This window comes from Sus scrofa, chromosome 5, assembly GCF_054392235.1.
Source record: "Sus scrofa isolate SSC_HxYL_T2T_F1_AM1 chromosome 5, Sscrofa_HxYL_maternal_Yorkshire_Landrace_v2.0, whole genome shotgun sequence".
In the NCBI taxonomy this organism is placed as follows: domain Eukaryota; kingdom Metazoa; phylum Chordata; class Mammalia; order Artiodactyla; family Suidae; genus Sus; species Sus scrofa.
This window is the reverse complement of record NC_139387.1, coordinates 36,589,397-36,613,590: the sequence shown is the minus strand read 5'-3', so window position 1 is coordinate 36,613,590 and position 24,194 is coordinate 36,589,397. Positions and strand designations below refer to the sequence as shown.

At 36.5% G+C, this 24,194-nt stretch overlaps 1 protein-coding gene across 3 annotated transcripts in view; it reads left to right on the top strand.

Annotated features, from left to right (window-relative positions):
* Nucleotides 1-23,210, top strand: part of MDM1 (Mdm1 nuclear protein) — a 32,652-nt gene extending 9,442 nt beyond the window's left edge. For 2 of the 3 annotated variants that reach the window (XM_013997708.3, XM_084956315.1), the window contains 11 exons: nucleotides 1,445-1,612; nucleotides 2,820-2,923; nucleotides 3,005-3,104; nucleotides 8,404-8,433; nucleotides 8,761-8,936; nucleotides 10,003-10,299; nucleotides 11,388-11,500; nucleotides 11,585-11,694; nucleotides 19,203-19,455; nucleotides 21,055-21,114; nucleotides 22,346-23,210. In XM_013997708.3, the coding sequence (XP_013853162.3) occupies nucleotides 1,445-1,612; nucleotides 2,820-2,923; nucleotides 3,005-3,104; nucleotides 8,404-8,433; nucleotides 8,761-8,936; nucleotides 10,003-10,299; nucleotides 11,388-11,500; nucleotides 11,585-11,694; nucleotides 19,203-19,455; nucleotides 21,055-21,114; nucleotides 22,346-22,455 (1,521 nt within the window). In that variant the 3' untranslated portion in view covers nucleotides 22,456-23,210. The remainder of the gene's footprint in view (nucleotides 1-1,444; nucleotides 1,613-2,819; nucleotides 2,924-3,004; nucleotides 3,105-8,403; nucleotides 8,434-8,760; nucleotides 8,937-10,002; nucleotides 10,300-11,387; nucleotides 11,501-11,584; nucleotides 11,695-19,202; nucleotides 19,456-21,054; nucleotides 21,115-22,345) is intronic. The other variant, XM_084956313.1, reaches the window with a different exon arrangement.
* The last annotated feature ends 984 nt before the right edge of the window (nucleotides 23,211-24,194 follow it).

Below are 24,194 nucleotides of genomic sequence, written 5' to 3'. Positions count from 1 at the left end.
GGCCTTGTCAATTTGCATTCTCACCAGCAGTGGACAGGGATTCCTTTTTCCCTGCACCCTCACCAACACTTGTTTATCTTCTATATTTTTGATATTAGCCGTTCTAACGTGTGGGGTGAAATCTCACTGTAAAGTTGATTTATTTCCTTGAAGTTAGTGATATCGAGCACCTGTTCATGTACCCACTGGCCATTTGTATGTTTTCTTTGGAAAAAAGTTCCTTTGCCCATTTCTAATCAGATTTTTTTTCTATTCAGTTGTAGTTCTTTATAATTTTGAATATTAGCTCTTTATCAGATATATGATTTGCAAATATTCTTTCCCCTTTCATAGGTTGCCTTTGTACTTTGTTGATGATTTCCTTTGCTGTACGGATGTACCTAATAGTTTGATGTAGCCTCATTTATTTTGCTTTTTGTTGCCTTTGTTTTTGGTGTCAAATCTAATAAATCATCAAGGCCATGTCATGGAGCTTAGCCTATGTTTTCTTAGAAGAGTTATATGGTTTCAGGGCTTATATTGAAGTCTTTAATCCATTTTGAGTTAATTTTTCTGTATAGTGTAAGGCAGTGGTCCAGTTTGGTTCTTTTACATGTGGCTGTCCAGTGTTTTTTTTTTTTTTTTGTCTTTTGTCTTTTTTTGTCTTTTTGTTGTTGTTGTTGTTGTTGCTGCTATTTCTTGGGCCGCTCCCGTGGCATATGGAGGTTCCCAGGCTAGGGGTTGAATCGGAGCTGTAGCCACCGGCCTACGCCAGAGCCACAGCAACGCGGGATCCGAGCCGCGTCTGCAACCTACACCACAGCTCACGGCAACGCCGGATCGTTAACCCACTGAGCAAGGGCAGGGACCGAACCCGCAACCTCATGGTTCCTAGTTGGATTCGTTAACCACTGCGCCACGACGGGAACTCCATGTCCAGTGTTCTTAACACCATTTGTTGAAGAGACCTCTCCTCATTTATATCCTTTGTCATAAATTGACTGTGTATGTGTGGGCTTATTTCTGGACTCTTTATTCTGTTCCATTTAATCTATGTGTCTGGTTTTATGCCTTTTGCCAAGGCATAAAAAGCTGATGTTTAATCAGGTTGTTTTCTTGCTATTGAGTTGGAACTCCTTAAATATTTTGAATACTGACCCCTTTTGAAATGTGTGGTTTGCAAATATTTTCTCCCACTCAATAGGTTGTTCCTTCATTCTGTTGATTGTTTTATTTTCTGTACAGAAGCTTTTTTGTTTTGGTACAATTCCATTTGTCCATATTTGCTTTTGTTGCAGTGGATGTTAATTAGACATGTGAAATGAAATTACAAATAGCTGTATATGATTTCCCCTTTTTGTATCCTGTGATTCAACTTTATATGTGAAATTTTAAACAATTAAAGAACTAAGTTCTGTGTATTTAACCAATAAAAAAACTTAACTATAGTAATTTTTGTTTTAAGGTATTCCACAATAAAAGCAAATTTGTTCCACAATTCAAAGGTAACTCTGTCATCCATGAAACTGAGTACAAAAGAAATTTTAAGGGTTTATCTCCAGTGAAAGAACCAAAATTAAGAAATGATTTGAAGGAGAACAGAAATTTTGAAATAATATCTCCTGAAAAGAAGGTATTTGTCAATTCTTTTAACAAAATACAGTCCTCATGATTTGGAACTCTACTTACTGCCACTTGGAACTTTACAGATTTTCTTTTACTTATCATCACTTGAGATTTTTGTTTTTAGCTAGTTCATTAACTTGTTTGTTCATTAAATGTCAAATGTTTATTGAGCACTTGGTAGAAGCCAGGCGTTGAGAATGCAGTGATAACCACACTGAGCCCTAAGCAGCTCTGGGACCAGTGGGGAGACATAAACATACATAATTAAATATTATAAGTGTGATGAATGCTTAGCAATACAGCAGATAAGTCTGCTACATCTAATATCAAATGATTGGCCTTATAGTAAAGTAAGCTCCAGGGCTTATAGTGGTAATAGAAATGTATACTTTAAATAAGAAAATCAGACCGAAACACACATACACACATGTATTTTAAACCAAAGTTTTAGTATTTCAGATTACAGCTAGTGAAATTCACACGACTTACCTTGGGATAGCTAAACATCTACTTTGTGAAAATATGAAACTGGAGCTGTTTGAGTTGCAGCATCAAGTTAAAATTAATGTAAATTATAGGTAAATTGGGGATAAGTCCTATTTTTGAATCTGCTGATATGTCATACCTGACATTTTATGGATTCTAAGAATAAAAATTATATGATTGAAAGTAAAATTATATATCTACACACATATATAAATACACGTAAAAATTACATATGTATATATAAATCATAATTATATATATGTATAATTTATACAAATATACTCTTTTTTGGACTTACGATATTCTCAAAGAGAAAAAGGAGTTAAGTTATTCAATAAATCAATGTGCTGGATTTACTCATTGGAACCTTGCGTTGTAACAGTTAAATGTAAATTTAGAATATCAAGGGAAAACGCCAATGTTCAATAGGTAGTAACATCAAGTTTATTTATTTAGGTGTTTATTTGTTAATTAAAATTTTTTCTTAGCCAAGTATCTAAAATTTTTATTGTTAGAAAATTAAACCATGTCCTGAGCTATATATTTCAAGAAACTAACAGATATACTAATTTCAAAACTTGCTTGTTGATTTCTATGTTATCTTTAGTAGTTAAAGCTTCTAAAAAAAATTGTAATTCAGTATCCAAGTATGCTTTATAACATTTGTGTTTTCACTTTAATGTGTAACATATATTGAGCATAAAAAGTTTAAATTATTTTCATTTTAGTGTAATAAAACAGATGATCCTTTAAAATTAGAAGCAGAGATGGAATCAAAAGACTCAAACCAGCCTAAAAAGAAGGTTACTCCTTGGAAACATCAAAGGCTTGGGTATGTAGTTTATAAGAAAAGTATTATGTTATTTAGATGATCAACGTGGTGAAATATTTACTCTCATTTCATTTCTGTTAGGAAGGTGAATTCTGAATATAGAGCAAAATTTCTGAGCCCATCCCAGTATTTATATAAAGCTGGGGCTTGGACACGTGTAAAGGAAAACATACCAAATCAGGTGAGTATATAAATTCAATAAGTCCACACTTTCTTTGATATGATATCAGTTTAATATCACAATAGTTTCCTACAATTTAAAGACTTTTGTTACAGTAATAGCACTAAAAGTATCAGAAATTTAAAATTGTATGTGTTAGGATATAATTTATCAATGTGTTTTACTTTTTTTTATATATACCAACCAGCTCCTTAGAGATTAGTATTTAATTATTATAAGGTTTTTAAAGTTAAAATATTTTTAAATCAAATATTTATGTTAATGAAGTCAATTTATAGAATTATAGCTTTATAGAGTTACATAGATTTGGTAATTCTATAACCTTCAGACCTACACTCTCTCAACTAAAAGTTGATTGATTACATTTTTCAAGATTAGTTTGTCTGACTGGCACCCACTGTCAGCCCTAGAAGGAGTGGCCTGTGCTGGTAGAGGTTCGAGTTACAGTGTTAGGATACCCTGACATATGGGAGAAATTCTAAGGCTCCTAAGGACAGGTTGGAGGGAGAGGATTATCCTAGAATTGGGAAGTGCTAGTTTAGTACTAGCTTCCTACAGCCAAAGGATAAATGGTAGAGCTTTTTTTGGTTGTTGTATAGTTTGCATCTTTTAAACTATATCTTGATGGTTTGCTTTCCTCTCTGAGTGAATAAGCTAAATGAGAACATTTTAGATTAGACATTAGTAAAAGCTCCCCCACCCATCATTATAAAGAGAGTGATGATTTGGATGGGGAATGAATCTTTTATTTAGGTCCAGACTTTAAACCATGGCTAACAATTACACGTAGTCAGCCTCTAGCACTCAGCCGCTGGCTCTTGGCCCTGGCAGCTCCCAGACCTAGTGACTCCTATGCCCTGACTGTTGTCCTAGGAGGTTACTTAACTCCATCCACCATGGCTTGGCCCTGGCAGCTCCCAGACCTAGTGACTCCTATGCCCTGACTGTTGTCCTAGGAGGTTACTTGACTCCATCCACCATGGCTGCTTGTGGTGCTCTCTCCTTCCCTACTTGAGCATGGCTCAGTCAATATAAGCAGAGTGAATGGCCAAACTTGAAGCTGCCCTGGTTATTATTGGGGGAAAACTCCTGTATTTACCCTGGTGAAATCAAGTTCAAAATGTGAGCATTGAAAGCAGCCATGACCAAAAACTAAACTCCAGCAGTTTCTGACCATGCCAGACTTTGGGGAGGAGCTCTGTGTCTAGGAGTCTGTTGGGGAAGAAGGAAAAGCAGAACAAAGGTAGGGCATAGCATGTGGCCATAGAGCGTGAGTGTGACCAGTTGATAGGTGTTAGCCACTGGCCTTTTGCCTTTGGTTACTTCAGTAGGTTGGGTTCATGAGAAGTTCCTTGTTTTGGAAAAATTATCTCTTAGTCTCTAAGACTTGTTTCAACTAAGATGAGTTGGTATTTAGGCCTCAGATCTAAACATTTAGTGGACGGAGATGATTGTTATGTCTGAAGTGATAAGGTGACAGTCCTTATCCTGCCTTCATGTCAGAGAACATTTTTGTTGTTTTTAATTTAAGATCTGTCTTTTCAAGATTTACTATTTTATTGGTTGCTGTTGGTGATTGATTGAAAATATTTAAACTAGTGGAATAATTTGCCTTAACCTCATGGTCAAAATTATTCAAAAAACAAATTGAAGTTAGAGAAGTATAAGGATTTTTAGCTAAGAGGTTAGTGATCACTGTTAGTGATGACAGTTTTAGTTGACCAGGTCAGAGACATTTAATATAGGCCATATTTTACTTAAATCTTACATTTATTCCCTCCTGAAAGACAATTACTGTAGGTGGCCTCATTTTCCTACATCTGACATTTCATGAAACATGATTCATACTCTTCAACTGTACTTGGACATCAGTGACTTTTTTATCATTAGAATATTAGTTCTGTTTTTGAATCATGTTATAGTTTTCTAGTCCACATAGCATCTTCATTTCCCTCTTTGTTGTTTGAGATATTGTACTTTTTGAATCTATTTATAGTCTCTTCACTGGATGTTTAATCCTAAGTCCTGAGGTTGCATTCACATAATATTAAGGTAGTTGGTTTTATTTATCCAGTGGTTATATATTTGTTATCTCTATACTATAATCAATGGCACTATTATTCTGTAAAATGCTCACTTAAAGGGTTGTTTTTAAGTAATAATCAGCAATTGCAATTGTTAAGTCCCATCCTCAGAATAACTACTGGATCTGTGTTAAATGTTTTTGTTTTTTTTTTTTTTTCTAGACTGAGTCTTCTAATTATCCCAACCACACTGGTTGAGATAATTTTCTTTTCATGTGTCTTCCAGTAATAGGACTTAGTTTCAAGATAAAGTGTGACATTTGAGAAACTTTCTATAATTTGACAGACTTCTGGGTATAAGTTGATTACTTATTTTGGGGGGATGATTTTGGGGGAAAAGGAGTATTTTATTCCTCAGTTTTCTGAGTTTGAAATTTCTTACATATAAATTTAAAACAATTTAGCTGAATTCCTAATTTGGGAAAAGAAATCCAGAAAGGAAAAGATGCTGCTCACAGTGTTTATATCATATAATCTGATGGTATTACTTGACCTGGAAAAGGGTGTGTTTGTTGCTTTAGTTGAGTTTGGTATGGTTTATTTATATCCTTTTTAGTGGCTCTGGTTTGGGGCTGTAAGGATTGTTTTTAATACTGAGTTCACATCATTGATGTTTTTCCTGTTTCAAATAGAACACCTTACTTTGGAAATATCACCCTCCTATATTTCTTTCTTTCTTCTTTATTTTTTATTTTTTATTTTTTTTGCTTTTTAGGCCCGCACCCACGGCATATGGAGGTTCCCAGGCTGGGGGTCTAATTGGAGCCACAGCTGCTGGCCTATGCAACAGCCACAGCAACACCATATCCAAGCCATACCTGCAACTTATACCACAGCTCACAGCAATGCTGGATCCTTAACCCACTGAGCAAGGCCAGGGATCGAACCCGCAACCTCATGGTTCCTAGTCGGATTCGTTTCCCCTGCACCATGACGGGAACTCCCGACCTCCCATTTTTCATCTTAGTTTAGGATTATGGAAGTTTCAAATCATGTATTCATAAAATATAACATCGGCACAAAGATTATTAACAAAGATTGCTGATAAAGTCAATTTAAAACATGGAGTTTTGAATGTCAGTAACAGAACTGAATAGAGTTTTATGTAATTAAAAAAATTAAAATTAAAAAAAATTGATGTCAGATAAACCTGGGTCACTGTGTACATGGAGGGTCATCCTCTGGTTTGTCAAACAGTGAGGTTACCCCCACATGGTTGGAATGCAGCCTTCTCTGTGGCTCATTCCAGCTTCACCCTACACTCAGGACTGATAGGACCTCCTCTTGAACCACCCCTTCAGTTTATGTCCTGTTCGTATAGTATGGCATAGATCATACCACTATGATGGTAGTAATTTCTCATATAGGAGGAGGTCGGCCTTCTCAACTAGATTGTGCGCACATTGAGTGTGGGAACTTCCTCGCTTGCCTTTGCCACCAGGCATCTACTCAGCCCAGCACTTAGTCCATACTCAGGACAGGTTGTGGAGTCAATGTTGAAATGCTACATCCTCCCTCACCTCAAGGGGTTCAGAGATTAGTAGGGGAGAGTGACAGGAGCAATAATTCCTGAAGAATGAAATGAGTACTAAAGGAAATACGCATAAAGGACTTTGAGAACACAGGAGGAAGAGGTGTTTAGCATGAAGATTTTGTCATGTAGGTGATGAAGTAGCCATGACACATTTGAAGCATGGGGGGAGCTTACTAGAAGTAAAGTTATATCAAGGTACTTTATTATAAGGTTCCTGTGCATTCAGAATACCCTGGTTAAGATTTCAGCAGACTCAGTCCATTTCTCAGTTCTACTTGTTAAAATGCAAGAACCATTACTAGTAATTTTCTCCAAAGTATAAGAGTTGACAGAAATGATAAATGAACATGGCTCAATTTTTTTTGACAGCAAAGAAAACAATATTTTGAATTATCCTTTAGGAATGTTTCAGTTTTGATTCATTAGAGCAATAGGTCTGTGTAGGGATTATGTGGTTTCTTTTGCCCTCGCAGGTGCTGCCCTTTGCTTTGGCTGGTTCCCTACAAATGTATCACTTGCATACCTTTACATCAGTAGTATTTCCTTAAGGAGCTGAGGATATGTTTCCCCAGTTGCTTTTGCAATACCAAGTTTCATTATTTGCTTTTATTGCCTTTAAGTAAAAGAAAAACAATTTTAGCAGACAATATCCACATACCCTTTTAAGGCTTGTAGTCTGTCTTTTTTTGTTTTTTGTTTTTTTTGGCTTTTTGGGGCTGAATCCTGCGGTATATGGAGGTTCCCAGGCTAGGGTTTGAATCAGAGCTGTAGCCACCTGCCTACACCACTGCCACAGCAACACTAGATCCGAGCTGCATCTGTGACCTACACCACAGCTCATGGCAACACTGGATCCTTAACCCACTGAGTGAGGCCAGGGATCGAACCTGCATTCTCATGGATCCTAGCAGATTCGTTTCTGCTGAGCCACAATGGGAACTCCTTATATTTTGTCTTTATGTTAGAAAACATACATTTTTTGAAATTTTTAACAGATTATTAAAAAAAAATTTAATCTACAACTAAATTTTTTTTACGTTGTGGAATTGTATTTAGGGAAGCCAGCAGGTGGCAGTATGATGTATAAAATGAAAGGGTTTCGATGTGTAAAAAAGATGCCTTTTCATATATGCATATTAGGGAATTCAGGTCACCTTGTAGTTCTTTGGAACATTTTTTAAAACATCCTGTCACTTTGTTGACTATATTACAGTTATTATATTGTGGGATCTTATTTTAAATTATGTAATTAATATATATTTTTTTAAGTTGAGGTTTCTACGTTGCTGATTACAAGGGAATATTGAGGAATTTGTAGGTGGAAGCCTCCTGAGTCTTTGGAGCTTCTGTAGTAGCAGCAGCTGTGTATAAGACAAGAAATAAAGACTGGGGTGAGGGGCTTCTGATATGTCACTACTCTTCCAGAGGTGGGGAAATAGTAATAGTATTTAGGTTACCTTGTCAGGGACAGCATTCAACTCATGCAGGAATGTGATTGGTTTTCAAGGCAATGTTAAGATAGCTTAGTTACTGAATTAAATGTTACTAAAAATCCTAAAAAAAATTGACAAGTTTGATATATATTTAGAAGGAAGAATAATAAGGTATTTCAGTGATTCCCATTAATATTCAACTATGGCATTAACTTGTCATTAAGTGTGTCTCTGTATTCCTCCCCTAGGGTTCTCTAAATGCCATGTGGTATGCGGAGGTTGGTTGCTTTTGAGTTTTTAAAAACTAATAATGCATAGAGTACTTGTGTCATTTCAGTTGAAGTGAGAAGTAGGTGTCAATATTTTTCTTAGCTGCTGCAAATTTCTCCTTGCCTGCTGGCCTGAAATGAAATAACTGCATTGTGCTTCAGCTTGACTGTTTTAATTTCTGCTTAAAAATGCACATAGTCTGATGAATGTATGTGGCTATTTTTGCCTTTTTTTCTTCTTGGTGTCTGGCTGTATTTGTGCAGTGTCTTGGATGTGCTACTTGGTATTTGCAAAGGAGCATTTACAATAATACATGGTAATACTCTCGTGCACAGGTTAAAGAACTGCGAGAGAAGGCTGAGTTTTATAGGAAACGAGTTCAGGGAACACATTTTTCTCGGGACCATTTGAATCAGATTCTGTCTGATAACAACCGCTGTTGGGATGTCTCTTCGACCACGAGCTCAGAAGGAACCATTAGTAGCAACATTAGAGCCCTAGATCTTGCTGGGTGAGATGTTCTTTGTGTATGGTGGAAAAGTATGTTGTCGATTATTTAGATCATGGAATTATATAGGAAAATGATATGAAGGCTCAGAATTTATCTAGTCAAATGGAGATATACCAGCCACTTGTTACATTTCATTATTTTTAGTTTGTTCTCTGAAAAGTAAAGCTATGCATACATACTTGCTTTGCAGACTTATGTAGAAATAATACATAATTTAAATCTGGAAGGCTGGATTTTATAATATTCCTTGTTAACAAGAGTAGAATAGGGATGTCTATACAGTAGACATAACCAACTTTAAAAAGTAAATAATAACAAAAAAGGCAACAACAATAAAAACTTAGAGAATATTTGCTATTAGTATACATCCATTTCATTCATTAATGGATTTTTGTGATTAATACGGAACTTTGACCCTGATTCAGTGGAAGCAATCTCTGCTATTTGGGATTTTAAAGTGAATTCAGTTTAGCTTTTTATAAGAGGAATAGCACATTGATATGTAGCAAATAAAATAGGTTTTGGTTTTTATGGTGTATTAGTATAGTCACACATACCAAATTGAACTATAAATTCTAATTATGCAACATCTTGTTTTGAAAGTTCATCACAAAATCTGTTCTTTAACAATGACTTGAAAAGATGAATCTATCTGAAGTATAAAATTTGAATCAGCTTACTTGATCCACAAATACCCTTGAATTTGTGCACAAACCCTAATTGAATAACTAAACAAGTTAGACCGAGTGGGGGAGGGGAGTCCTAGTTTATGTATGTAAATGCCAGTTGGGGGATACATAGAAGTTTTGTCAGCAGTGGTGCAGGCATGTATGTGTGATGGTAGGAGTGAAATGAGATGTATTTTATTTTGGAATATTTTAATAGATTGTAACTTATACTGTAAAGTGAACTTTTAATTAGATTTTCTTCTTCAGTGTCTGGGCAAGGCAACATCAGTGGGAAACATACAGCTGTGAACAGTGGAAGGGAATGACAGACTTATTAAAATAAGTATAAACTAGAAACCTCTACTCAAATTTAAAATAAAACCTGTTTTGTTCTGCAGAGATCCTACAAGCCTTAAGGCTTCACAGAAATGTCCTACAAAACTAGAAGAAAGAACATCAGTTTTGGAAGAACAGCCTGAGAAAACTACCACAGAGAAACTGGACGTGTCCGATGCTCCCATACCTGTTAGAAGACGGCTGGCTTGGGATGCAGAGAATACCACCGAAGACCAGAAACATCTGAGAGAGGAGGAGGAGGAGGAAGAAAAGGAGGAAAGGGACAAGCAGGTTAATGTGGGAGAACTAGAGAAGTTGGAAGTGCAGGAAGAATCTAAAGCAGACAAGATGCAAGAAGGGTGAGAGTTATATAGAAGCATTATCGTTCACAGTTAATATGTATTTTGTTTTGCCACTAATTAATTATAGTGGTTTACACTCTTGGTTTTATGACTAATAAAGGGCAGAGTTTATTTTAATGAGATGAAATAGGCATTTCTGTATGGCTTATGTAATTTGGTTCACTCAGGTATTTGAGTCATCACTAATATTTTTTTTTTTAAATAACAGTTTTATTTTTTATTTATTTATTTATTTTTTTGTCTTTTTGCTATTTCTTGGGCCGCTCCCGAGGCATATGGAGGTTCCCAGGCTAGGGGTTGAATCGGAGCTGTATCCTTTGGCCTACACCAGAGCCACAGCAACGCTGGATCCGAGCCGCGTCTGCAACCTACACCCCAGCTCACGGCAACGCCGGATCGTTAACCCACTGAGCAAGGGCAGGGACCGAACTGCAACCTCATGGTTCCTAGTCGGATCCGTTAACCACTGCGCCACGACGGAAACTCCAGTCATCACTAATTTTAATTGAATGCTTGAACACTGAACTATTTGGGGAGAAAATACTCAGGGTTGTTTTCATTTATATCCTGCGAACTATGATTTGCTAGATCTGTAAATATCTCTGGAAGTTCGACTTGATGATTTAAGGAGAATAGCTGATATATTTTACTGTCAGATGGTTAAACCAAAAAAAGATGGAAAAGATAATGTTTTGTAACATTAAAATAAGTGATTTTTTCTGCGAATAGCTAATTCCTGTTGATTTATATGCAAATTGTGTTGAGGGAGTCATTCTCTACCATTAATTATGGTGTTTTTTGTGCATAGTCCAACCCCCTTATCATTCATTCATGAGTTCTGTAGCCAATATGGAACTCTGCTTTAATGGAAGAATTCTCTGGTGTGTTGCTGACTTGCAGTGATTGCTCCTCTTTTCCAATATTCAGTTAGTCTTAACTGCATGTGGATTTGTTTGTTGTTTTTTCAGAAACAGAATGGCTTTCTCTTACAGGTTTATACTTTATTTTTGCATAAATAATGGCAAATTATGTTTTATCACATTTTCTGGAGGACATGCTTTGTAATAGATTGTTTTAATTTGTAGTTCGGAGTCATCTTCTGTGTCTTCAGGAAAAGGAGGCAGGCTTCCTACTCCGAAGTTAAGAGAACTTGGAGGAATCCAGAGGACTCACCACGATCTTACCACTCCAGCTGTTGGTAATAGGCAAAAACTGCACAGTTCTTATTTCACTGCTTTTTCTACCTGATACTTTAATTTAATGGAAAACTGCATTTTTCCAGGTGGTGCTGTCTTAGTGTCTCCATCTAAAGTGAAGCCTCCAGTCCCAGAACAGAAGAAAAGAACATCCTCTCAGGATGGCTTAGAAGCTTTGAAGAATGATTTTAGGAAGGTGAATATCTATATTTGGGGGAAAACATCTATTCAGAAAGTAATTATTTTAGTTACATACAATGAATGAGAGATTCAGATTTTAGAAAATTCTATCATCTATAGAAATGACACTGCTAACCTAATTTCAGAAAGCAAAGGGATTTTTTTTTTTGGTAGTGGCATTGTACTTCTGCTAATACACTTTCAAATCTTGTCAGTAGTGACACCAGGAAGAGAGAGAGGAAAAACAATACTATTTATTGAACATTTACTCTGTGGTAGTTTTGTTCCAGCTGTGTTCAAGGCACTGATTTAACATGGGAGATGTAGCAGTGAAAGAAATAGACAAAAGTCTTGGCCCTCACTGAATTTACATTCTAGTGGAGGAAAGAGACAATAAACAGGATAACTAAGTAAAATACATAGTAGTTTAGATAGTGGTGAGCACTAAGGAGAAAAGTAAAGCAGAGGAAGGGGCCAGGGAAGTTCTCACTGAGGGTGGCATTTGAACAGAATCTGAAGCAGGTGGAGGACTGATCCACGTGCGTATCTAGGAAGGCATCCCAGGCAAAAAGAATGCAAGTGCAAAGCCCTCGGGGTGAGAAGACACCTGATTCCTTAAGGAACAAGCAGGAAATCTGTGTGGCTGGAACTGAGAGCAGGAGAGGGTAGGATGGGCAGTGAGGTCACAGGCATGATGGGGGACTGAATGTTTCGGGCATTGTAGATGGTGGCAAGGACTTTGCATTTTGTTTTGAATGAAGTGGAAAGCTTTTGGAGAGGCAGAGCAGTGAGATAATTTGACTTAAGTTTTTCCAAGGTTTCTGTGGCTATTGTATAGGAAGGGTGCAAGAGCAAGGGTGTGAAACTAGTTATTCAATTATAGTATCTAGGCAAGAGGTGATGGTCATTGGGATCACAGAGGTAGCCTTGGAGGTCACATGAAATCTGATTCTGATGTACATTAAAAGTATAGCTGACAGGATTTGTTGATGGACAAGATATGGGGTGGGAGAAAGAAAAATCAAGGATGACTCAGATTTTTGTCCTGAGCAATAATATGGATGGAGTTGGCATTTAACTGAGAGGGGGAAGACAGTGTGAGGAAAAGATTTGTTGTTGAAGACGAAGAGTTCTGTTTTGGACACATTAAATTTGAGAAGCTTATTTAGACACACAAGTAGATGTGTTGAATATGGAGTTGACTCGGTTTGGAGTATAGAGGGCAGGTTGGGCTGTGGATATAGATTTGAGGCTCTTTATCATATAGGTGGTATGGGTATGTAAGGGTTTGAGACTGAGGGAGATTGTCAAGGGAGTGGGTATAAAATAGACAGGTCTGAGCCCTGTTTTTCATGGGCAGTTGAGGAGTAACCAGCAGAGACTGAGGAGGATTAGCCAATAAAGTGGTGGGAAATAGGAGATGGTAGTCAAAGATGAGGAGGGAGTGTCACTGTTACTGATGGGTCAATAAGGTAGGAGGATGCATTATTGGATTTAGCAACATAGAGGTTATTGGTGACCTTGGCTAGGGGCACTTTTGGATATGGGGAGGGGAAGGACAAAATACAAGTGAATTCTAGAGAAATGAGAGGAGAGGAATTGGCAGCAGCCCCCACAGACAATTCTTTCAAGAGCCTTTTCCAAGAAGGGGAGCAGAGTACTAGAGTGTTAGTTGGAAGACATTAGATCAAGATCGAGGAGAAAACAGCATATTTGTGTGTTGATGAGAACAGTTTTTAAAAGGGAGGAAAGACCATGCAGACGTGAGAAGAAGATTGTTGGATAGATGTCTCGAGTTGGAAGAAGGGCCTAGGATCTGGTGGAGATGTGGAAGGGTTGGCCTTAGGCACTGTGACAGTGCCTGCATGGTTACAAGAGGGAAGGCAGAGTACATGGGCACTGCTGATGAAACATAGGAAGATACGATGGGAGCTTTTGGAAAGTCTTCTGACTGTTTCTTGGTAGCAGATGAAGAGAACAAGGCTGGGGAAGAAAATGTTGAGTTTTGAGTAGAGAAAGGAAGGTATGATATAGTCTTATCAGAGGGTAAGAGAGTGAGTGAGTCAAGTTAATGGCGAGATTATTGCAGGGCAATATCAAGGGCCATGTTTAGGTTAATGGTCCCAAATCTGATGTAAGACCAGTAAGGATAGGGTGTGTGTTTTTTCCCAGGCACAGTTGGCTTGCAGAGGTACTGGATAAGTAGACAGTTGGATTTAACTGAGGTTAATGATTTGTTAAGGGAGCAAGACGAAGTGAGTAAAAGAGGTAGGGGAGCTAAGGTAGATGTAGGGAAGGGATTATAGTGATTGGCTCTGAAGGTTGAGTTGAAAGGGAAAATAGGACTTGAGAAGGTAAGGCACAGTGCAGAGGTGACAGGATCAGTGATGGAAGGTCTTAGAAGACTTAAGGACTCGTTGGAACTGGGGTACCTTTGGGGATTCGTTTTACAGTTAGGAGGTAGTGCCCAGAAATGAGGTTGTAGAAAGCTTGCAGTTATGAGTTATGACAAGGCTTCCCATAGGGGAGTAAGTAGCTGAAGTAGGATAGAGAACATTCAGAGAAGAGGTTCAATTTCTCTGGGGATTTTGCTCATGGCTGTTCATGAATTCCAAACGACACAGTGGAGAGTTGTCAGGTGTTGGGGAGAGATGAGGGAGAGGATCAGAGTCCAGGCCCCAACAAACCCCAATATTTGGAACAGCGTAGCTCAGAGCAGGTACTCATTAAATAGGTGTTGAATGAATGTTGTTAGAGTAACAATCCCTAAACCATTTCCCATTGCTTATTTGTATATGGGCTTATTAAAGGAAATGTGACAATAGGAATATGGTCAGAAGATTGATCAGACAGATGTTAGGACCTCTTGCCCCCACAAGGACTATTCTGCCCCCTTCTCAGGGATCCAGGCTGCCACCTGGAACAGGTGAGCTGGGCAGCTTTGGCTGTAGTGCTGACTACCCTAAGCTGAAATGGCAGCCCAAATCCATATTTGCCATTGTCTTTATATATATTATTTTTATTTATCATGGAGTTGATTTCCCGAGTAATAAAAAGAAATTTTTAAAGTAAAATTAGGGGTTCTCACTGTGGTGCAGCAGATTAAGGATCCAGCATTGTCTCTGTGGCAGCACAGGTTTGGTCCTTGGCCTGGCACAATGGGTTAAGGATCCAGTGATGCCCAAAAAAGAAAAAGATAACAAATTAAATTGAGAGTCATATTTTCCTTTAACATGTTAATGCCAGTCTCTACCTCATCATTCACACAATACATTTGTAACATTTTAGTTACAGATTCCTCTAAAATAAGCAGGTTTCATATTAACAACTTGATTAGAATTCCCTCCATGTGAATTTTTCCTACCAATACTACCATGGGCTAGATTTGGTTATTTTCCATTTTCCACCCCTTGGTTACGGTAGGCAGAGGAGTCATTAAACTTGCTATACACAATCATTTTTCCCCTTTGTTTTCTTACCAAAACTCCTATTATAATAAAATTAAATCCACAAGTCATTTGTTTTATACTAAATTATCCCTGTCATTCAGTTGCCCTTGGTTAATATCATTATATATCTCTTTTTACCATAGGAATTAGGAAGAATATAGCATCATAATATCCAGACATATTTTCATTAACTTTTAATGACATACCTTGAATTGTGGGAGTATATGGGGCAGCAGCAATTTGGGTAACCCGTGTCGGGGTGAACCGATAACAGTAGTTACTGAGCACTTACTGTATTCGAGACTTTGTGCTAAGTACTTTATATATATTAACTTGTTCAGTTTTCATGATGACTCGGGAGGTCATCACAAAAACTGGGAGGTACATATTGTTATTATTCTATTCTGTTATTTAGGTGGTGAAACTGAAGTCACACAGCTGCTAAATGGTGGAGTAGAATTTGTTCCCAGGCAGTCTGTTCTCAGCCCACATTTTTAACCCCTAAACAACACTGTCTGACAAGACTTTAGAGTAGAATTCTTTTTTTTTTTTTTTTTTTTTTTGTCTTTTTTGCTTTTCTTGGGCCGCTCCCGCGGCATATGAAGGTTCCCAGGCTTGGGGTCAAATTGGAGCTGAAGCCGCTGGCCTACACTACAGCCACATCAACGCTGGATCTGAGCCACGTCTGCAACCTACACCACAGCTCACAGCAATGCTGGATCCTTAACCCACTGAGCAAGGCCAGGGATCGAACCCACAACCTCATGGTTCCTAGTTGGATTGGTTAACCACTGTGCCGTGACGGGAACTCCTAGAGTAGAGTTCTCATAGTATTGGTTTGGTTGTCAAGTACTATTTGCACATTTTATAAATCATATTAAAAATCTATGTGTGTGTTAGCTCACCTCATTCATTCAGCAGATGTTTCTTATCCATATACTTACATGCTAGATGCTATGGTTGTGATAATGAGCAAAAATAGACGTGGTACATGATTTTACTGAACCTGTAGTCTTGGGAGAATCACACCTCCAAAAAAGTAAAATTAAAACTAATTATAGTTTCAAAGAAGTTATATACTTCTATGCTATTCTGTGCTATTCTGGAAGGAAATGACCTAGTCATGGAGGTCAGGAAACTTCTTGAAAGTGAGGGATGCTTCTTTGAAGAAGTCACAGTTGAGTTGAGATATAGTGGATGAAGAGTTAACCATGTAAAAAGGGTGGAGAGGAGAATCATAGCACATGACAAGATGCTAGGGAAAGAAAGGACGTGAGGTTTTAAGAAACAAAGACCAGTACATTGTGTGGCAGGGAGCAAGGTGCAAGATGAGGCTGGAAAAGACCGCAATATTGAGAATTTCTATCACGTGCAAAGGAAAGCCATTGAAATATATTTTAAATATGGGAGTGTTGTGATTGATTTATATTTTGTAAGCTCTTTTCTGGCTGGCATAGAAGGCAAGAGCAGACTTTAGAAGCCCATTGCAGTAATCCAGGTAGGAGCTGTGATAGCTTGGACTAAGGAGGGTGGGCATGGAAGTGAATGAAACTGCAGAATTGTGTAAGCAGAACAATGTCAAGGCCTGGGGCTTGGTTGGATAATGGGGCACAAGAGATCTTGAATGACTTCTAGGTTTTTGGCTTGCCCAACAGCATTGATGGGGGTGCCATGCACTGAGTAAGAAAACCACACAAGAGCTGTCTTTGGAGAGAAATACCAGAAGTTTCACTTTCACTCACTCAATTCAGTATTTACTGTGCTCTTCCTGTTTGCCAAGCACTGTTCTAGGATCTGGGAAATTCACTGGTAATCAAGACCAAAATCTCTGCTCTCATGGAACTTACATTTTCAGTGGGAGAAATAGACTGAAAAGATAATTTTTAAAAAGATAATTTCAGGAGTTCCCACTGTCGTGCAATGGGGTCAGTGGTGTCTCTGCAGCATCAGGATGCAGGTTCAATTCCTGGCACAGTGGGTTAAAGGATCAGGCATTGACAGTGCGGCATAGGTCACAACTGTGGCTCATATATGATCCCTGGCCAGGGAACTACATATGCCCACGAGGCCAAAAAAGAAAAAAAAAATTCAGATAGTAGGAAGTACTATGAATTAAATAAAACTGCAAATGACCTCCAAGGGGTGGAGGAGACTGCTTTTTTGGGTCATCAGAATAGGCATCTCTGAGGGGGTGACACTTTAGCTAAGACCTGGCTAATGAAGGAGGTGCCCATGTGGAGATCTGGGCCGGAGATTGTTTTCTAGGTAGAAAGAACAGCAAGTGCAGATGTTCAACAGTGAGGGTTTCAAAGAGAGTGAAAAAGCCTGTGTGATTGGAGCCTAGAGAGAGTAGAGGAGAGAGTGGGGGAATTGCAGTAAAAAGGGAGGCTGGGGAGGGAGTGGGGATGTTACTCTAAGGGCGCTGGGAAGCCCTTGGAGGATTTCAAGCAGCAACGCAAATATTATCTCTGACATACCTGATAATTAAAGTCATTCTGGCTACTCAGTGAAGAATGCGCTCTACTGCGGGGAAGTAGAAGCAGTGAAATCAAGAACAGATGAAATCAGTTAAATTAAATCTGGGAACCCCGTGTATTACAGATATGCTACAGATTTAAGTCAGGTCTTTCCAAGAGTAATAAAAACCAATTTGACAGGAATTCCAAGTTCTGCATGTTTATGTAGAAAAAAAATTTAAAGAATTTTCCTAAGAGACTTAAAAAGGGAAGCAACTGGAAGATTTTTGGTTTTATCTTAGATATGGATTTTTAAATATTTGTTTTTTGAATGAGAACTCAGGCTATCTCCACTTTGAAGCATCGAGCCCTCTAAGTGCAGGAAATGATGTATAAGGTCAGAAAGCAATGTTTTGAATATTGCATTGATAAACTCAAGGTTAGTGACCAAAGGCAACAATTACAAGGGATACTCAGGAAATTTTGGAGCTATGTTTAATTTTACTTGTTTGCATTCTCCTAAAAAGTAAAATTCTACAGGGATTTTCTATGATAGTGATACGTCATCATTGTGGAAAAATAGAAACTAAAAAAGAAAATAAGTAATATCACACCTACTATTCAGAAACATCTGATGTTCAATTTGAATTAACTAGATATATAATTTTTTCTTACACTGTTGATAATTTTCATAATATATATTCTCATGTAGCACTGAATTATGAGCATTCTTCCATATCATTAAGTTGTAATGTTTAATTGTGACATGATATATGATCTGTAGTTATAGTTTTTTTAACCAGATGCTTATTATTGAAAAGTTTTTTTTTTTTAAAACTAGGTGCCTACTGTTATTTCTTAATTTCCTATTTTGAAAAAAGTGCTGTAAAGAAATCTATCCTTTAGCTACATTTTTGTTCATATTGTTATTACCTCTTTTTATGAAAAGACTCTAAGTATTAATTTTATGGGTAAAGAACACAATTTTAAGGCCTTTGCTATATGTTCTGCTAGCTCCCTGGGAAGGTTGTGCTGCCAGTAACACTGGATGAGATTGCCAGTTTTTTAACATCCTTGTCAACTTAGCATATTATAGTTTGTTTTCTTAAAAAAATTAATCTTTGTAATTTGGTAACTAAAAATTTGTGCCTCAGTGCTTTTATTTTGAAATTATTCGATTATTAGGAAGGATTAGTAGGATATAGAATATGTTCACTATAATTTGTATATGAATTGCTGATATATATCCTTCTTCTACCTTTAAATTAGGTTTATCTGACTACTTTTAAAGAAATATTTATATAATAATGGTAATAATTCTTTGTCAATCCAGTTGTGTATTTTCTCCAAGTTTGTCATTTTTATTTTTTAATATTTGTATATTTTTTGTTTTTATTTAGCTAAGAATGTTTATCTGTATTGGTTGTTAGACTTATAAAGCCTTGCTAACATGGAGGTTTCATAAATTTTCCCCATATTTTCTCCTACTGCTTTTATAGGGCTTTTTTTGGTGTGTATTTAAATGTTTGGTTTATTTATTTATTTATATAAATGTTTGCTTTATGTATTTATGTATGTACACAGGCATATATGTATCTTTTGTTGTTGTTGTCATTTAGAAGGAAAGTCGTGCTATATCCCTTCTGACTTCTCCAGCTGCTGGTTTAAAAACAGTTGATCCCCTGCCTTTGAGGGAAGATTCTGAACCCAATATCTCCAGATCTGCTGAGGCAACTCTTCCAGTTTCAAAAATTCCAGACTATCCAACAAACACACCCAAGCAGTCTCCTTCTCCACCTTGTGCCCCATCCTACTGGCATCCAGCTCGTCGAATTCAGGGCTCCCTGAGAGACCCAGAATTTCAGCATAATGGTAATTATTTAAGTTTTAATTTTTTGTCTATTAAAATGAAATTGTTACACTGGTAAGTACAAAGGCTATAAGTATGTGCTGTATGTTAATACAGTGTTATTTAGTTTTTTAGTTAATGTAATAGATTTCTTTAAATAGAAAAAATCCCTCATCTTTGGAAACTCTCACTTGTGCTGTACCCCAGTTCACTTTTGTGTAAGTAAATGTGAAGTGTCTTTCATGTTCTTTCCTGTAAACATACAGACAACCCACTAGATGCCAGGAGCACCTCTTTCCTAGGTGCGACCACCAAAAATGTCTTTAAGACATTACCAGATTTTGCCTGTGTGTGGAATTCAAGGTGATAAATTACTTTCCATTAGTTATATTAGGTATTGATCTGCTATTTTCTAACATTCACTATTGTTGAGAACTCTGGTGCTCTTTTTATCTTTGATCTTTTCTATGTGGCTTTCTTTTTTTCCTGGTGGCTCTTGGCATCTTCGCTTTATACCCAGTGCTCTGAAATTTTATAATGAGTTCCTTTTCATTTACTAATAGTACTTAGTAGATCTTTTTTCTTTGAAAACTCATGTTTCTCAATTCTGAGAAATTTTCTTAAATTATTAATCTGTAATTTCTTCCCCTCCATTTTCTGTTTCCTTTTTCTGGCACTCCTATTTTTCAGATTTTGGACATGTTGAACATGATATTTTCTTATCTTACTTCTCCTATTTTCCATTCTTTTATTTTAATTTGAAATGGTTGTTAATTTCTATCTCTACCTGAGTTTTTAAAACAATATTTTGCTACATTTTTAATTTCTAAGATTTTTTTTTAATACTGCATTTTCCTTTTATATAGCATACTGTTCTTGTTTCATAGATGGCATTGGTTTTATCTGTTTGAGGAGCTAAATGGTGTATGTAATAATACTCCTATTTTGAATATGGTGTCCTTGCCGCCAGTTGAATCTAGTGTCCTTCAGTTAAAGTAGCTCTGATAAACCTTTAGAGATGAGACCTACATTCTTTTCTTAGAAGAGGTGGAGGTTACCTTGTGTAAATTTTAAAAGATCTGGCAGACTGTTTTGTAGAAAGACTTTCAACTAGATTTCGGATTCAATCTTAGCTTCACTCCAAATTTCAGTGGTACTCAGTACTCCCGGACTGTAGGGAGCAGATTGGTTGCTCCTTGGTTTGCTGCCTTAGTATTCAGCTCACTTGGCTGTCAGCCACACATTCACTGCCCTGCCATTTGCTTTCTACTTCCCAAAATGTTGTCACTGTCTCCCATTTTTTTTTGTCCTGTGAGTTTATGTCCTTTTTGTAGATGTAAATAGTTCATCTACCATCTTTAAAGGGAAGCTTACTATATTAAAGTTAGAATAGATCAATATTATCATTGAAAAGAATTTTGGGAAGTTATCTATTGTTTGTGTACATATTTGCTAAGCACATACAAATTAACGGGTGGCCCTATGGTAGTAATTTCTGTTAAAGGTACAAAATTAATAAACTATCTGAAAGCCTACTTTCACTTAGAGTTGACTATAAATAAGACATACTGTTAGGTGGCTTTGAAGGATAATTTCTTCTGGCTTTTTTTTTTTTGCTTTAGTGGGAAAATCAAGGATGAATAATTTCCAGTTACCTCAGCATGAAGCCTTTAATGATGAAGGTAATTCAGTAGTCAAATAACACAATGTATGAGGTTTTATTATATGGTAGTTTATGATAGTAAATGATCTTACATTCGATTAGCACTTTATAGTTTACAAAGTACTTCCACAGGTGTCATTTCGTTAGATCCTTAAAACCCTGTGAAGAAGGTGAAATTATCCCAATTTTGTAAATGAATAAACTGGGAACTAAAGCCTTGAATCTTTTTTAAAGCAAAGAGATGATAAGAGATTATGCCTAGCATCACACCCAAGGTCAGTACTCTCTGTTTCCCCCCCTGACTGGCTAGTGGCTCAGGAACTTGGCCTAGCACTATATCCATCATTTTCTTCAAATGTCTGTATTATCTCAAAAAATGTATGACTAGGGAAAATAATTTTTTATCTTGTATAGTTTTTATTCTGACAAATTCGTTTGCTTCTAATGGCAGGAAGGATTTCTTGATGTTGAACAATTAAAATTGCTATTTTAATCCACCCTAAGAAGTATGAAATTAATAAATATATGTTTTAAATTTGAATGTCAATTTGAATTAATACTTCATGTATTATGGTTTCACACACATTAAAGGATGTCTCTCCTCTTAGCAAGTTTGGGACTTTAAGAATTCAGTTAATTAGAAATCAAGTTATGTTTTGAAATACCAATATCTGGACGGTTTGAATCCAATTCTGTTTTATTTTTAATGGAAGAACAGTGTTTGCAAATAATTGGATAGTAGATTTGCTTGCTTATAATGATGAATTTCAGTAATAATGAAGGGTAGCATGTTAAAGTGAAACATTATTTCTACATTAAGTGAAATTATTTTTAGAAATGTGATGTGAGTACCATGTTAGGATATGACGTTTTGTTTTTAAAACATTAAAAAAGCTTTTTTGCTCAGAACAGCTGTGCTTTTTAAAGTAGGACAAGACAGTACGATGATGAATTGTTTCCAAGTAAGATCGAAGTCACGGGCCATGTGTTTAGGTGATATCATTGTGGGATTTCAGGAAAGAAACAGAATGCTCATTTAACATTAAAATGTTTGATTTCCAAATATGATAAACTTGGAAAATTACTGTGAACTTTCTTAAAAATGTTAATATCTTATATTTTAATAGATACTTGTTTCTTACAGTCAGTATTGACATTACAGAGCTTGATGCTTTTAATTTTCTGTTAATGTTTTAAAACAGTATTTTTATAAGAGAATTTTTGCACTGAGTATAATTCTTTCGTTGCAGATGAAGACAGATTATCTGAGATTTCTGCTCGTTCTGCAGCTTCTAGTCTTCGGGCTTTTCAGACTCTGGCACGAGCTCAAAAAAGGAAGAATTTCTGGGGCAAAACGTAATTAGACATACACTTAATTGAGTTGCTTTTATCTAGGTGAACCATTGGCAGAGTATTTTTATTGCTTTAATATGTTAAAACTTTTCAAATGTTTGGATTTTTTTCCTATCATTTCCTACTTAAAAAGAATTGTTTGATTTTTCAATAGCCAGTTCAGTTTACTTGGAAAATTTTAACACAGGTTCATACAAATTTAACTTTTGAAGAATTCTTTGTTTCTATCCCAAAGTACAAAGACATAGATAGATTATGTATTTCTTCACATGTTCTAACTTGTGTTAGGTGTCAGGGAGAGCTGGTAAAATTATGAAATTCACCTATCTAGAGAATATTCTTAAAAAAGACTAAAGTGAAGTAAAAATTAAGATCTAAGTGTGAAGTATGCATTCCCCCAAGATTGGCTTTATGTATCTTTCCAATTATAGATGTCATAAAATGAATTTGTTGTTCCTTTAATTTTTTCTGTGGTATTTATTTTTATTTTAGTACCTTCTGTATATAGCTACAGTGTTTTAAGATAATTGTACTTTAGATTGAAAATACTAGCTTTGTATATACTTTTCTTATTTATGTAACAACGTTTGCTGAGAGAATATGTATATTTTTGATCTTTGTGTGTATTCTGTTTGTATAAGGACTTTGGCTTACATTTGAATAATGTCTGAATTTTGAAAAATTATTTGTATAATTGAGAATTGAAACTTTATAGCGATCTTGAAATAAAAATTGATCAAGTGTTTTATTATGTGAAACAAATAGTTATCTCTTAAAAACATTCTGCTCACAATAGGTTAAACATGTTACACTTCTTTTGCTTCTGTCCAAATACAGGGAAAATTGAGTCCATAGTATTTTTGTGGAAAAATGCAGACTCATTCTTTAAAACTTTAAAACAAAATTTTCAACTATACTGCTTTACTCATAGGACATGTTCTGTGGTCTTACTCTTTGTCTTGAGAATCATGATAAATTTAATTTTCTAAAGAATTTGGATTTTATAAAATATAATACATAAAATATTTACAACAATACGTAGAAGGTACTGAACACAGAATATTCATGCCTGTTAGAAAACAAGTGAATACTCTGTTCTAAAGTGCTAAGTTTGGCCAAGAGTGCTTTTGCAAATCCTTGATTCACAGTAAGTTTGTTAAAGATCCTATGTTATCATGAGGTTATAAAGAACTGTGGGCAGGAGTTCCCGTCGTGGCTCAGTGGTTAATGAATCCGACTAGGAACCATGAGGTTGAGGGTTCGATCCCTGGCCTCGCTCAGTGGGTTAAGGATCGGGCGTTGCTGTGAGCTGTGGTTTAGCTTGCAGATGTGGCTCGGATCTGGCGTTGCTGTGGCTCTGGCGTGGGCCAGCAGCTACAGCTCCAATTACACCCCTTGCCTGGGAACCTCCATGTGCTGTGGGAGCGGCCCAAGAAATGGCAAAAAAAAGACAAAAAAAAACCAAACAAACAAACAAACAAAAAAACCTGTGGGCATATGGAAGTATTTGCTTACATCCCACTGACCTTTTAAAACAGTTTGTTGATTTAAGAAGTTACTAAGACACTGACGATGGAAGTAAAAGTTAAAAATTAGTGTATAACTTGGTTTTAAAACACAAATCATCTTGGCTTCTATACAAATGTGTGCAGAGGCATAGTAGTTATAAAATAAATGTGCAACATTGTTCCTCTGGAAGCTAAAGAGGCATTGTCTTCTTAAAAGTTGATTCGTTAGTTAGGATAG